This window comes from Microcaecilia unicolor, chromosome 9, assembly GCF_901765095.1.
Source record: "Microcaecilia unicolor chromosome 9, aMicUni1.1, whole genome shotgun sequence".
Lineage (NCBI taxonomy): Eukaryota > Metazoa > Chordata > Amphibia > Gymnophiona > Siphonopidae > Microcaecilia > Microcaecilia unicolor.
Genome location: NC_044039.1, coordinates 157,267,683 through 157,280,139, shown reverse-complemented (window position 1 = coordinate 157,280,139; position 12,457 = coordinate 157,267,683). Strand labels below are relative to the sequence as shown.

General features: G+C 38.1%; 1 protein-coding gene across 3 annotated transcripts in view; it reads right to left on the bottom strand.

Moving 5' to 3' along the window:
• Positions 1 to 4,535: 4,535 nt before the first annotated feature.
• Positions 4,536 to 12,457, bottom strand: part of C9H14orf28 (chromosome 9 C14orf28 homolog) — a 29,021-nt gene continuing 21,099 nt past the window's right edge. For all 3 annotated transcript variants that reach the window (XM_030214219.1, XM_030214220.1, XM_030214221.1), the window contains 2 exons: positions 5,820 to 5,954; positions 4,536 to 4,940 (listed from right to left, as the gene is read on the bottom strand). In XM_030214219.1, the coding sequence (XP_030070079.1) occupies positions 4,757 to 4,940; positions 5,820 to 5,954 (319 nt within the window). In that variant the 3' untranslated portion in view covers positions 4,536 to 4,756. The remainder of the gene's footprint in view (positions 4,941 to 5,819; positions 5,955 to 12,457) is intronic.

The following is a 12,457-nucleotide window of genomic DNA, read 5'->3' as shown; positions in this document are numbered from 1 at the left end:
TATTTGCTAGTTAAAGCAAGACATTGTTTTAACTTGCTGTGTTGCATTGATGCTGGTACTATGGTCCTTGTAAGCTGATATCTGTAGTAAACATTTTTTATTTGATTAATAGTATAATGGCCAGTGTACTTTCCTCTTCATAATACTCCAAAAATCTGCTATATTATCAAAGGTGCAATAATCTGTACTGTCATTTAAAAAGCCATTTATTTATAAGTATATTGTGTGCTGTTAAGAAAGTACTTAATTTATTCTTTTTTTACGTGTGCTCCTTTCTATATAAACTGCAGTCTAGGAACCTGCCAGTTTTTCCTTGTTCTTCCATTAGCTGGCAGATTTACACGGAGAAGATTCCTGGCACTGTCTATACCATAGAAATGTCAATCATGTTTAACAGATGTTTACATAAAACATGTAGTCCTGCCTATATTCTTCAAGGTAAAATTAAGTTAGCAGAATTTAGCAGGGCCAGTAAGCAAATAAATTTTAAGATGAGCATTTTTTTGATATTGCTTGTTTAAATGTATGTGTAGATACATAGCAATAATAGCATTAATTTATTAACAGAATGTATTAGCAGAATATTTCCAGTGATATTTCTACTAGCGGCACTTTTGAAAGTGTTGTGGATGCTTGGAGAAAAACAGATTTTAAGACCGAGACATAAATGCTTGTGAACAACCCAATTCATTGGAGTCTGTGGATTGCCTTTCTGTTTGTAATCTGTCCAAGGTTAATGTTTACATGTGCTGTTTTGCTCTCCAGTTGCGATTGCACAGTGTAGAGGTAGCACGGTTTTATTGTCCGAACTGGAGAATGTTGTTCCTTCATCCCTGTTTATGGTAAGAGATTAGGATACTCAAGGGACCATTCTGCAAAATGTTTATTTATACATGGTAAACAAGCTTGTGCCTGGTGAATTTTGCAGCCCTTCTGTAATCCTACTTAAAAATAGACTTTGGTCTTAAGACTTTGCGGCTAGATCTAATGTAATTTACTTGTGTTAATCATCAGTGGGAGTCGTGTTTTTGAAAACATTGGTAAATTATCAACATTCACAACAAATAAGAATTGGTACTGTTTGGTTTCTGAGTCACAACATGAATAATCGACTTTGGCTTCTCTATATGTAGATACAAGGGCAACAAATTGAAATGCACTGTGCTAGGCATTTAGACTAGAGGAGGTGGTTAGAGCCTCTTTGCTGAACTGAAAGTGGTAACCAGCTTTAATACAGTTTTGTTGACAGAATAATGGAAAATGTCCTGCACTGGTTAACAGGAGGATGCTTGTCCTTCTAGGTTATAAAACTGTTTGGCTAAATAAAAATTGGCTTTTTTTCTTCTCCAAGAGACACGAACTTGTAGGGTGCAGAAGACTTTGAGGATATCCTCAAGTTGAGTCCTATTTTATAGAAGCTATTAGAAATGTTTGTATGAAACATACCATTTCTGTTTTGAGCACTCATTAATCATCTTTTTCATCTAAGTGCTCATTTGAGGAAGACTGGACTAAACAATCAATGTAATATTTAAATATAATAAACATCTCCAAGGCTGCTTCTTTCTTGCAGTCTCTAAAATGTAACTGATTCATACAAGATGTCACTTTTCCAATTATCATCCAGTTCTAGTTTTTCACTCAAATTGTTTTCTTGTGCAAGCACTTTAAGCAGGTGTAATTTAGTTTGTGGACAAACACAAGTCAAAGTTTCAAATAATTGTTTCTAAGTAAGTAATTGCACAGTAAAAATGAATACATTCCAGTTTTGACAGGCATGTTTCTTAGTAGAAATTAACTCTGGGAAATATCCATTTGGCTCTCGTGTTTTCCAACATGTTATTTTTTATATTATGAATAGGTACGATTAATTATAGTGGGAGGTACCACGCTTAGCTCTGTGGCATTACCATGTGTAAGTCCCATTCTTTGTTTGAAATACAATGCAAAAAGATCCCAGTTTGCCTTAAATTCACAAAGACGTTTTAATTGAAAGAACTGGATGATAATTCCTATATTTTGCCTTATGCGCTGTGTTGTACTTTAAATCCAAGATGATATTTAATTTTTAACAGGATTTTGTAGATAGAGTACTACATTTGTACTCCAGTGTGTGACGCTGAGTGATCTGGTTGTGAACATTCTGTAATATGTTTAAATGTAATTGTGTCTGTACAGTGTTGTGTACATCTAGCAGCAAACGGTTTTGTTTTTTTTTTACTTAAGTAGTATGTATGTGTGTGTGTGTGTGTATATATATATATATATATATACACACACACACACATTATTATTAGTTTTTTTTTTTTTACAAAAACTGCTGAGTAACTTTTTCCCTTCTTTTTATAGTTGCACTCAGGATGTGTGTGCTATTGTTGTAATGCTATGTACAAATTATTGTTGCAACAGTATTTCATTTAGTGTGAAAAGTTTACTAAATAAACCTGAGAAAACTTCACCTTTGACTGGTGTTTGTTCTAATGAAGAATGTTCTCCTGAAAGGCAGATGGACAGGTATAGTTAGGCCTTTTCCCATCCTCCAACTGCTTAGACTTTTAGCCCAAGGCAAACTTGCCCCAAACTCCTTTACAATCAATGTAAGTGAGATATCCCCATATTTGTAACCAGAAAGTAGTTCAAATTACTCCCTTTCTTCTTTCTAGTGTGGCTGCAGTCCTCGACTGAGGAGCATGCACTGTAACACCTTTCTACATCTGGTACAATTATAAACAGATGTCACTGCTGTGATGGGTGTCATTTTTCAAAACATTTGCAGTATCTGCTCTCCCTATGAACTGATGTTGTGTATGAGACTCTTAACTCAATGCATAGTGCTGCTCTTCAGCTATTTAGCGGTCCTTAATATTTAAATCAACAGTGTCAGGTCCACTGGAACCAAAATAATTGGGAAAGAATGGCATGCAAAGGAAAACACAGGATTTCTTTTTTAAAAAGCAACGGGCAGGAGAAAATGCCTTACAAATCTTTCTGAAACATACAATAATTCCTGTAATAATATACATAGTTAAGATGAAGTGGAAATGTTAGCTTTGAATCTGCTACCTTCAATCAAGTTTCCTGTTCCTCTCCCCTGCCATTTATATTCTTACAATATTAGTCACACATGTGGCAGGTTAGACATGAGGCCCCATAGAAGCTGTCAGCACAATATTTAAAGTCTGAGAAGGTAGTGACCTCAGCTCTCACAACCAATGTCTTTATTTGCTATTTCACATGCCAAGCAGTATATCTCAAGAATTTTGCTGTGGCTCTAACAAATAAGGATGGCCATAAGTTAGCTACAGCCACCCAGGGTTACAAGACAACTAAAAAAGCTGCAGTAGTTTTAAAATTTATATTCAGAGTTTCATTATAAACCCCTGATTTTTTTTTCTACAGAGCTAAACTCTGCACTGCAGCTCTATTATTCAGATGAATATATGTAATCTCATAATGTTACCCACCGTAGAGTTACTTAATCGATTACCATCCTTGCTAGTTTTAGAGATGCCAAGCTACCCCATTCCAGGCTGAAGATTTTGGGAGTGTCCTGGATTTCCAACTGTCCCATCGGTGCAACATGGGACTTGCAGCACAGATTTCAATGGACAGGATCAGGCACTACAAATCCCACACTGCTTTATGATGTAAGTTTTTAAAACAAAGACTGGCCAAAAAGTCTCCAGCCTGGAACTGCGTAACTTGGCTTCTCTGGTACACAAGCACATCGAATTCTAATTACACCATATAGTTACTGCTAATAAAATGGAAGTAAATAGCCAGAGCAAACTAGGGGCCCTGTTTACTAAGCTGTGCTAGAGGTACGCTAAACCCTAGAGACATCCATATGGGTGGTTCTAGCGTTTAGCTGGTGTGAACACATACCTTTCACTTAAGCACTAGTGTTGCATGTGAGACAGTTGAATTATCTACGAGTATGTTTTTCACACTTTGACTTTTTTTTATTTTAGGTTTTAACTAATAAACCCTGAAACAGCTATTTTATTTATTTGCAGCAGGGGTGTTTTAATAGATAAATACTGGAACAAACCACATCCTCTAGTACTGTAACACCCCTCCCCACCTCTAATTTTGTGTCGTTTCCATACTTTTCAACTAGCAAAAATGTACCAACCAGCAGTACCAGTGCCACAAGAAGATTTAAACACCAATTTTTAACTCCCTCATGAATTCCTAATTAAGATTATATGTTTATAAACATTTATAAATAGAAACTCCATTTTTATCTAGCGATTCAATTTCCACTGAAGCTATCAGAAATATTTGTTTTAAAGATGGTGATGGGAGAAATGTATTCATTAGGCTGTCAGTTTTATTTTAGTATGGAATCAAGAGCAATTTAACCAAAACTCAATGAGGGAGCATGTCCAAGCGCACTGCACAGCAGTCAAGCTATAATACTACCCAATAAGCTGCTGAACAACTGCACAAATCTTAAAAAACTACTTTTGAAACTCAAACGCCAGAAGATACAAGGAAACTACGTAAAGAATTCAAGTCATTTGGTGCTTGATAGAAAAATATTTAATAAAATGTACAAAACATTTTGCATAGTATTCCCCTCCCCCCCCCATCTGAAACAGTTATATAAGCAAATCTATTTCAGAATGAACTGAACTACTGTAGTCCAAATTCTTCTTGGATGCCAAGTATATACGTATTTTAGCCCTTAATAACTTGAGGAAAAGATCAGAAAGTAACTTTGCATTATTAGTCTCTAATTCAATCGAATGGATCATTTCTCTGCTGCTCGAATGTAAACTAAGGATGATAACAGAAGAAATTCTGGAGGTTTATTTAATAAAATTAAGTTGAGGTGTCTGAGTCCATCATAATGCATCCAACAACCATCAATTTGGAAAGCTGCTGAATAATGGTGTTCTTCTTTACTAAAGAATGTGGCACCTTCCAACAAATATCTAAGATTAAAAAATAAAACATTTAAAACATCAAAAGAAACATTCTGTCCTTTCCCCCCACCCCCACTTAATAGCCAAATTAGTCTGATAGCATATACAAATTTCAGTTCTGTTTAAAAGAAAACTGGCCATTGATGTCCAAATACTATACCTACAAATAATAATTTTTACATTCAGATCAATTAAAAACACTACTACTATTTTCATAACATTAATTTCAGTTGTTGCTAAGAGGTAGATTGCTAAAATAATAAAAAATATTGCATGATGAAGCCGATTTATCAATACAACCATGACATCATACAAATTACATGAAACAAACAGTGCTATGTAAATTGAGGGTCTTCTGGGCAAACAAAGCAAAAGTAACACAGCAGCACAAACACAAAGAAGGGGGTAGACCAAATGTGGGTCCAACAACATGTGTTGGAACCACAATTGAGACTCTTCTACACATTGCAAAACAGCAACTTAAAAGTAACATTCAAATTTCACCTTTACACTTAATACTGCAAAGTGTTGCAACATATCACAGGTACAACATAGAGGGTATGCTTTCCTGTGAAGAAAGTTACCTAGTTGTTGAATTTTCTACTGTGAAACAAGTATCTGTGATTAAATCTTAAAATGAAAAATAAAAGTACAAAGGTCCAACATTAAGGCTAAAGGCCATTTTCTTTACTTGGTTTGCCACGGAAAACAACCCCCAATGATCTGAACATTCCTGAACATCTGAATTAGTTAATACAGGTTAGTTAACAACTCAGTCCTGAAGGCAATGTTCCATTTTAGATAAATGCCCACAAGAAACACAGTCCAAACAAATTATAGGAGTAAAAGGTAAAATATGTTGTGTGTATTATAAAGCACTTTACTTACTTGTGATCTGATAAACCTAAGTAATAAGGTACATATGCCAGCTCTTCTGATTTCCACTGCTGCATATTTAAAATAACAAAAGGAGGAGGACCATGACAGAAAATCCTCTGGGAGAATTCTCTTAACCCATCACAGCTACAGAAACAGAAAAGTGCAATTATTTCATTTATATCACTTATATAGTACATAGAGAAACTATTTACATATATTATGATTGATGTTTCCCATTATCCTTATTGTTATCCCATATCTATTCTTCTCCATCTTCCTACGCCTACCTCCTAACGCTCGTTTCCTTCTGCACCTAATTCCTCCTTTGTTCAATTTACAAATCCATTAACCCCATTAATATTACGTTGACCACAAATTGTATATTCTTATGACTTGTAATTTTTTTATATTGTTACTATGTAAGCCGCATTGAACCTGCCATGTGTGGGAAAGCGCGGGGTACAAATGTAATAAATAAATTGTGTCTGATTTCACTGTATGCTGTAGCCCAGTGGTTTTGAAACCTGGCCTGAGGAGACCACCAGCCAGTCGAGTTTTCAGGATATCTGTAACAAATATGCATGAGAAATTTGCATATAATGTAGGTGACAGGCATGCAAATTTGTCTCATGTATATTTATTACAAATCACTAGACTGGGTAAAAATATATATGAATAGCTGTACTCTGTGTGTCTAATTTTCAACCAAATATCAACAATTTTTTTAATTGCACTTTATTATATATCACAAATATCAAAACTTTGTAAAATCATCTATCACAAATAAACACACACACACAAATTCATCCACGCCTTGCACCGAACCTTACTAATACATCATGTAACTGCCTACTATATTAAACCCTGACAGTTAACTCTTGTTACAATTAACAGTTCCTTCAAAACCTTCATTTAAATGGTTTGCATGCTTGTCCATATTGTCAGCCCACGCTGTCATCACTGTTCTTAATTAACAGTTTCTCCAACAACTTTCCTTTAAATAGTTTGCTGATTGTCCATATTATTAGCCCACGCTGTTATCACTGTACTCGTTACCGCTTCCAGAACACTCTCCTCCACTCCACTTCCCATTTGGCTTTCCTCAACCAGCAGGCTTCACTGTAGTTTAGCAGATTTCAATACAACGTCTGGATCCTCAAAGTCAATCTTCACAAAACAACCCTTCATCGCACACAGTTTCCCGTTCCCTACACAGCCTGTGTTTCGCTACATGAGCGTCATCAGGGGTCAGATTCCTAAAACACATTAACCATCATAATGCATATGTATCTGCTAATGGAAGTGCTATGAGTTCCTGTCCGCCTGATATCCACGAATTGGATGGAATCAATAACTGTAAGTTGGGAAATGTTATTTACATAAAACGTTTGAGTGTCAGATTACCAGATACATAGTCACTAGTTTTCACAGTAGAATCTACAACAAGTAAAATACACACTTGAAACACCAAAAGCCAGCCCAGCAGCAATGTGGGAGTGAGAGTTGTGTGTGGACAGTAGAGGAAACAGAGAAATTGCATCTTTCAAATTGCCTAACTGCTGGGCTTCAGTACATCAAAGTTACTATTTTATTTTTATTTTATTTTTGTTACATTTGTACCCCGCACTTTTCCACTCATGGCAGGCTCAATGCAGCTTACATGGGGCAATGGAGGGTTAAGTGACTTGCCCAGAGTCACAAGGAGCTGCCTGTGCCTGAAGTGGGAATCAAACTCAGTTCCTCAGGACCAAAGTCTGCAGAAGCTGGAACTTCTCCCATAGAAATGCACTAGTCTTTTTTTTTTTTTTTTTTTAAGAGCCTATTTCTCTGGAATGCATCAGTGTCATATAGCCCATTTTCAAGTTAATGCATTTTTCACTATATTTTTCCTTTGCCAAATTTCATTCTGTTATATCCAATTTTCAGAGCTATTTTCAGGCTTTTTTGAGGGGGTACTTGGGAGTACTGAGTACCGGCACCTTTTCCATTATCTGCTAAAATTGACCCATGGACCCCAAGTTTTAATGAAAGAACTTAGGCTCTACACACCAATTCTGTCTTGTCATAGATTCTATGACTGGTTGCAGGGGGCCTGGCAATTGTGGGGTGGTTCCCTCAGTGATCACCCCACCGTTGAAGGGTGGCATAGCATTTGAGTACCAGCAACATTTTTGCTAGAAAAAACGCACTGGCTATTTTGCCCCTAGCTCAGGCTATTTTGTGCTTTTCTTGACTCCTTATCTATAATTTCTTTACAATATTCCATGGGTTTGGAAAGAATAAAATTGAAAAACACACAAATGAAATTAACACATATGCCCTAAAAAAAAAGGTCCATTATAAATGCCAAACTCCCCAAAACTTAGGCTGGTGCCAACATTTCTGAAATACTCTTTAGCCCAATTTCTAGTGTGCCATTGGCCTTATGGTTTCATGTATTGACTGCTATTCCATTAACTTGCTCACATCTAAGGATTTGGCATTTTTTTGCTTTGAGAAAGGACTACAAATAACCTTTTTATCAAACAATTGTTTTGGAAGATTTAAGAGGATTCATTTTCTCATCTTGGGCATCCCTATCAACCAGCTACAAGGAAAAGGATCAGCTGTCCCCGTTAGCACCAAAAACACATCTCAGTACCAAGCACCTAATCTTGTAAGGGGGGTGATGGTTAGATAACTCCTTTCATTCATAGCTCATCTCCTTTTAACACCATGCTAGCCTCTTCTTATTTATTTACATCTGTTTTTACCATTGTCAAAGAATACCGAAGTTTATCATTTTTAACTGGAACAGGTGCTACATTCAGTTATCAGAAAAGGGACCCATTTACTTAGCTGTATACTAACTGCATCAAGTTATCTGCCATTCAGTTAACACATGGTAAAGAATGTTTCTCTGCAGTAACTGAATAGCAACATGTTGGGAACTATCACAACAGTTAATATGGAAGCTTTGCAGTCATCAAATGTTAATTTTAGCTGCAAGCCCATTCTAAGTGCAAATTCTTACTGCACTTTAGTAAATAGGCCTCTACGTTTTTTCCAGAAGGATGCAATATTGTACTATCAACTCCATGATTTGTGAGATTTGACAATCTTATCTAATATTCCTGATTCTTTATGCAATCAAAGTGTACTAACAATGGTTTCACTCAAGGAATACCGTATATACTTGAATATAAACCCATCCAAATATAAACTGAGATAACATTTTTCCTCTAAAAAACAGAGGAACTTATATATAAACCGAAGTTTATATGCCAGCATTTCTCCCCTTCCCTCCCTCTCCTGCGTTGCTGACATTGACATAGAAAGCTTTGCAGTCATTCAGTGGGGGGCCTTGAGCAATATGCATGTTCAAGGCCTGCCAGCTCCCATCCTTTAATAAAACCTCCTGATTCAGAGGGGTGAGACCCAGCAGGCTGTGTCCAAAGTTCCCATCAATCTGTTCCCATATGGCTTATTACGGGAACATTGGACACTAAAGGGTTAAACGTGCAGATGCTCAAGGCCCTGCACTGGCCGACCACAATGCTTTGAGTCAGCATCAGCTGACCTAGGAGAGGGAGATAAAGGGAGAAATGCAAGACACCACAGAAGAGAGATGAAAGGAGAGAAATGCGAGACACCATGGGAGAGGGGGAAGACTCAAATATAAACTGAGACGCAATTTTTGATGTTTTTTTGGGAAAAAAATTTCTTAGTTTATATTTGAGTATATACAGTAATTAAGCTGAGGAATTTGTTGTCAGGGATGGTGGTGATGGCATTGAGCATAGCTAGGTTGAATGCCTTTCATAGTCTTTTAGTAATGGAGGCTCAGGATGTACATCTCACATTCAAATGGAACCCCCCCCCCCCCCCCCCCCCCCCCGTTTTGGTCCATTTGGGAACCGTATATACAATCTTTGCCCTCTTGTGCACATAGTTTAATAATAAATAACCTTGTGCTGCAATTTGGTTCTTGTAGTTTAGAAGGGTGGGATGGCTGTGTGTGTGTGTGTGTGGGTGGGTAGGTGGGGTAGAAATGATGCTTTTGCTGGTTTGATGGCATGTTTATGTATTGTATCTATTTGCAAATATTGTGGGGGAGCTATAAGAGCCCAAGCTCACCCGGGATTTTGTCAACTGCTTTCTGCTTTTTCACTGGATTCAGACTGTAGTGTTGGTGTTTACAATCTCAATAAACAGATTTCAATTAAAAAAAGGATTTGTTCAAATTCTTAGATGAGAAGTCCATAAACCAGGGGTTCTTAACCAGTGGTGCCCGAATCAAGAGGAAGTCAAACAGGGTACAGAGAAGTGTCCTGAAATCTGAGGCAATTTATTGAAGCTTTCTAAACAGAATGCAGGCAGTTAGTGGTAGTGTAACTGTGTACTATTGCAACTTTAGCAACAAAGCAGTTAGCACTATTAGCGGCTAACAGCACCAGATATAGCTGTCTGTAGTCACTAGTGGATATGTGGCTTAGGAAGGGGTGCATGGACTTCATTAATCAGTTAGGGCTCCTTTTCCTAAGCAGCGGTAAGCCCAATGCAGGCTTACTGCTCACTATAACGGAATTACCGCCAGGCTACCACAGCAGCCCGGTGGTACTTCCCACCCCTACCGTGCCTTCATTTTCAGCGCTACAAAAATGTATTTATTTTTGTAGTGCCGGACTGTACCTGGCGGTAAACAGGCAGTACCATGCGCTGCCCGGTTAGCATGGGAGCCCTTACTGCCACCTCAATGGGTGGCAGTAAGGGCTCCCCCCTTAAAATGGCCGCCTGGGCCTTGCCATTTCCTGCAGAAAAGCGAGACCTTCCCTTTTACCAGCTACACTGACGCCAGCCCCCTTTTTGCCGCAGCTTGGTAAAAGGGGCTTGTGGGAACCAAAAGAGGTTAAGAACCCCTGCCATAAACAATGATTAGTCAAATCTCAAAAAGCTACTGCTCATCCCTGGAAGGCAGCTGCAAGAAACAGATCTAATCATTAGGATCTGCTGGACACATCCTACTAACCTGGATGAGGCACTTTCTGGGACAAGGTGCTGGCTTTCATTGCCCTTTAGTCTGATCATCTCTTATGTTCTCTGGTTCAAGGACAAGGCAATATATTCAGCGCCCTCCCCAAGGAATCTTAATGTGAACTCCAGTTTCCACCCAATAAAAAAACTGCACACAGCACTGCAAATTTAAATGGCAGCCTCAGTTTACTACAGCCAGTCGGAAAAATATGTCATTGATTGGTCAGTGCCACAGACAGTGAATTCATGACTTTAATTACAGTGAAACAGTACTCTCTCATTCAATGATAATCCATACATCCATGTTATATCCCTTCGTCAGATATCTTTGGTGATGGGTAAAGACAGCCGACCGGGTAAAGACAGCCGACCAAAAAGGATATAGTACAGATATACTGAAAGAGTATTGTTTCACTACAATTAGCTAAAGCCACGTATTCAGTGTTGGTCGTAATGACCAGTATTTCTCTGATTTGGTTCAATAAGTTAAGGCTGCCATTTTAACTTCAGTGTGTGCTTCACTTGTTATTTAAACAGAACTTTACAGTAGAACAGGCTGAGGATGTTATTCCATTATTCTTGAAACAGAGAAACTGAAACACAACTGGTCCAACAGGGGAAAGATGGACAGTGTGCCCCTTACACTAAGTAATGGAGATTTTTAACTGCAAATATATATATATATATATATATATATATATACACACACACACACACACCCCCACTAGGGCTGGACATTGAGGAGTCAGTTCTGTAAATGGCTCCCAAATTTGGGCGCCAAAAAGAAATGCACACTAAGCAGTATTCTATAAACGGCAATTGGGCACAGTTTACAGAATAATGCTTAGCTCTGGGATCTGTGCCCAATTTTGGGTGTGAGGATTTACACCAACTGAACTTGGATTTACACCATGCCTAAATTAGGTGTAGATCCCGCAAATTCTATAACACTACGTGCAAATTCTAGGAACGCCCCTGACCCTCCCATGGCCATGCCCCATTTTCATAAAAGTTTATGTGCACATCTTTAAAGAATAGCAACTATAAAGATGCATGTGTAAATTTTAATTATTGCCAATTAGTGCCCAATTATTGGCACTACTTGGCTCATTCAATTAAATTATATGCGCAAACTGGGCACAATTTTAAGCGCCATATATAGAATTAGGGGGTTAAAGTGTTAGTGATTAACATGTACAATTTTTAACATGAATTAACAATTTTAATACGATTAATAACAGGTCTGTCTCCTCCACCCTCAACCATCCAGCATTGCCCTATCTGTCTCCATTTCCTCTCCCCCTCCTGCTGGCTTATCATGTAACTTCTTGTTTCTGGGGCCAGTGGAGCAATATGTAAGATATGGGGAGACAAGGCACTAGATGGTTGTGGTTGGGGGAAAAAGACAGAGATATGGAGCAATGTGGGAAGATGGTTTTGTTTTGGTGGTGGTGATGGGGAGAGATGGAGTGATGCTGGATGGTTGGGGGTAGGGCAGCGACAGTGTGATTCTGGATAGTAGTGGTGTGTGTGAGAGAGAAGAGATGGGGCGATACTGGATGGTGGGGGAGAGAGAGGGATGGGTTGATGATGGAAAGAGAGGAGCCATGCTAGATGGTTGAGAGAGAGAAAAA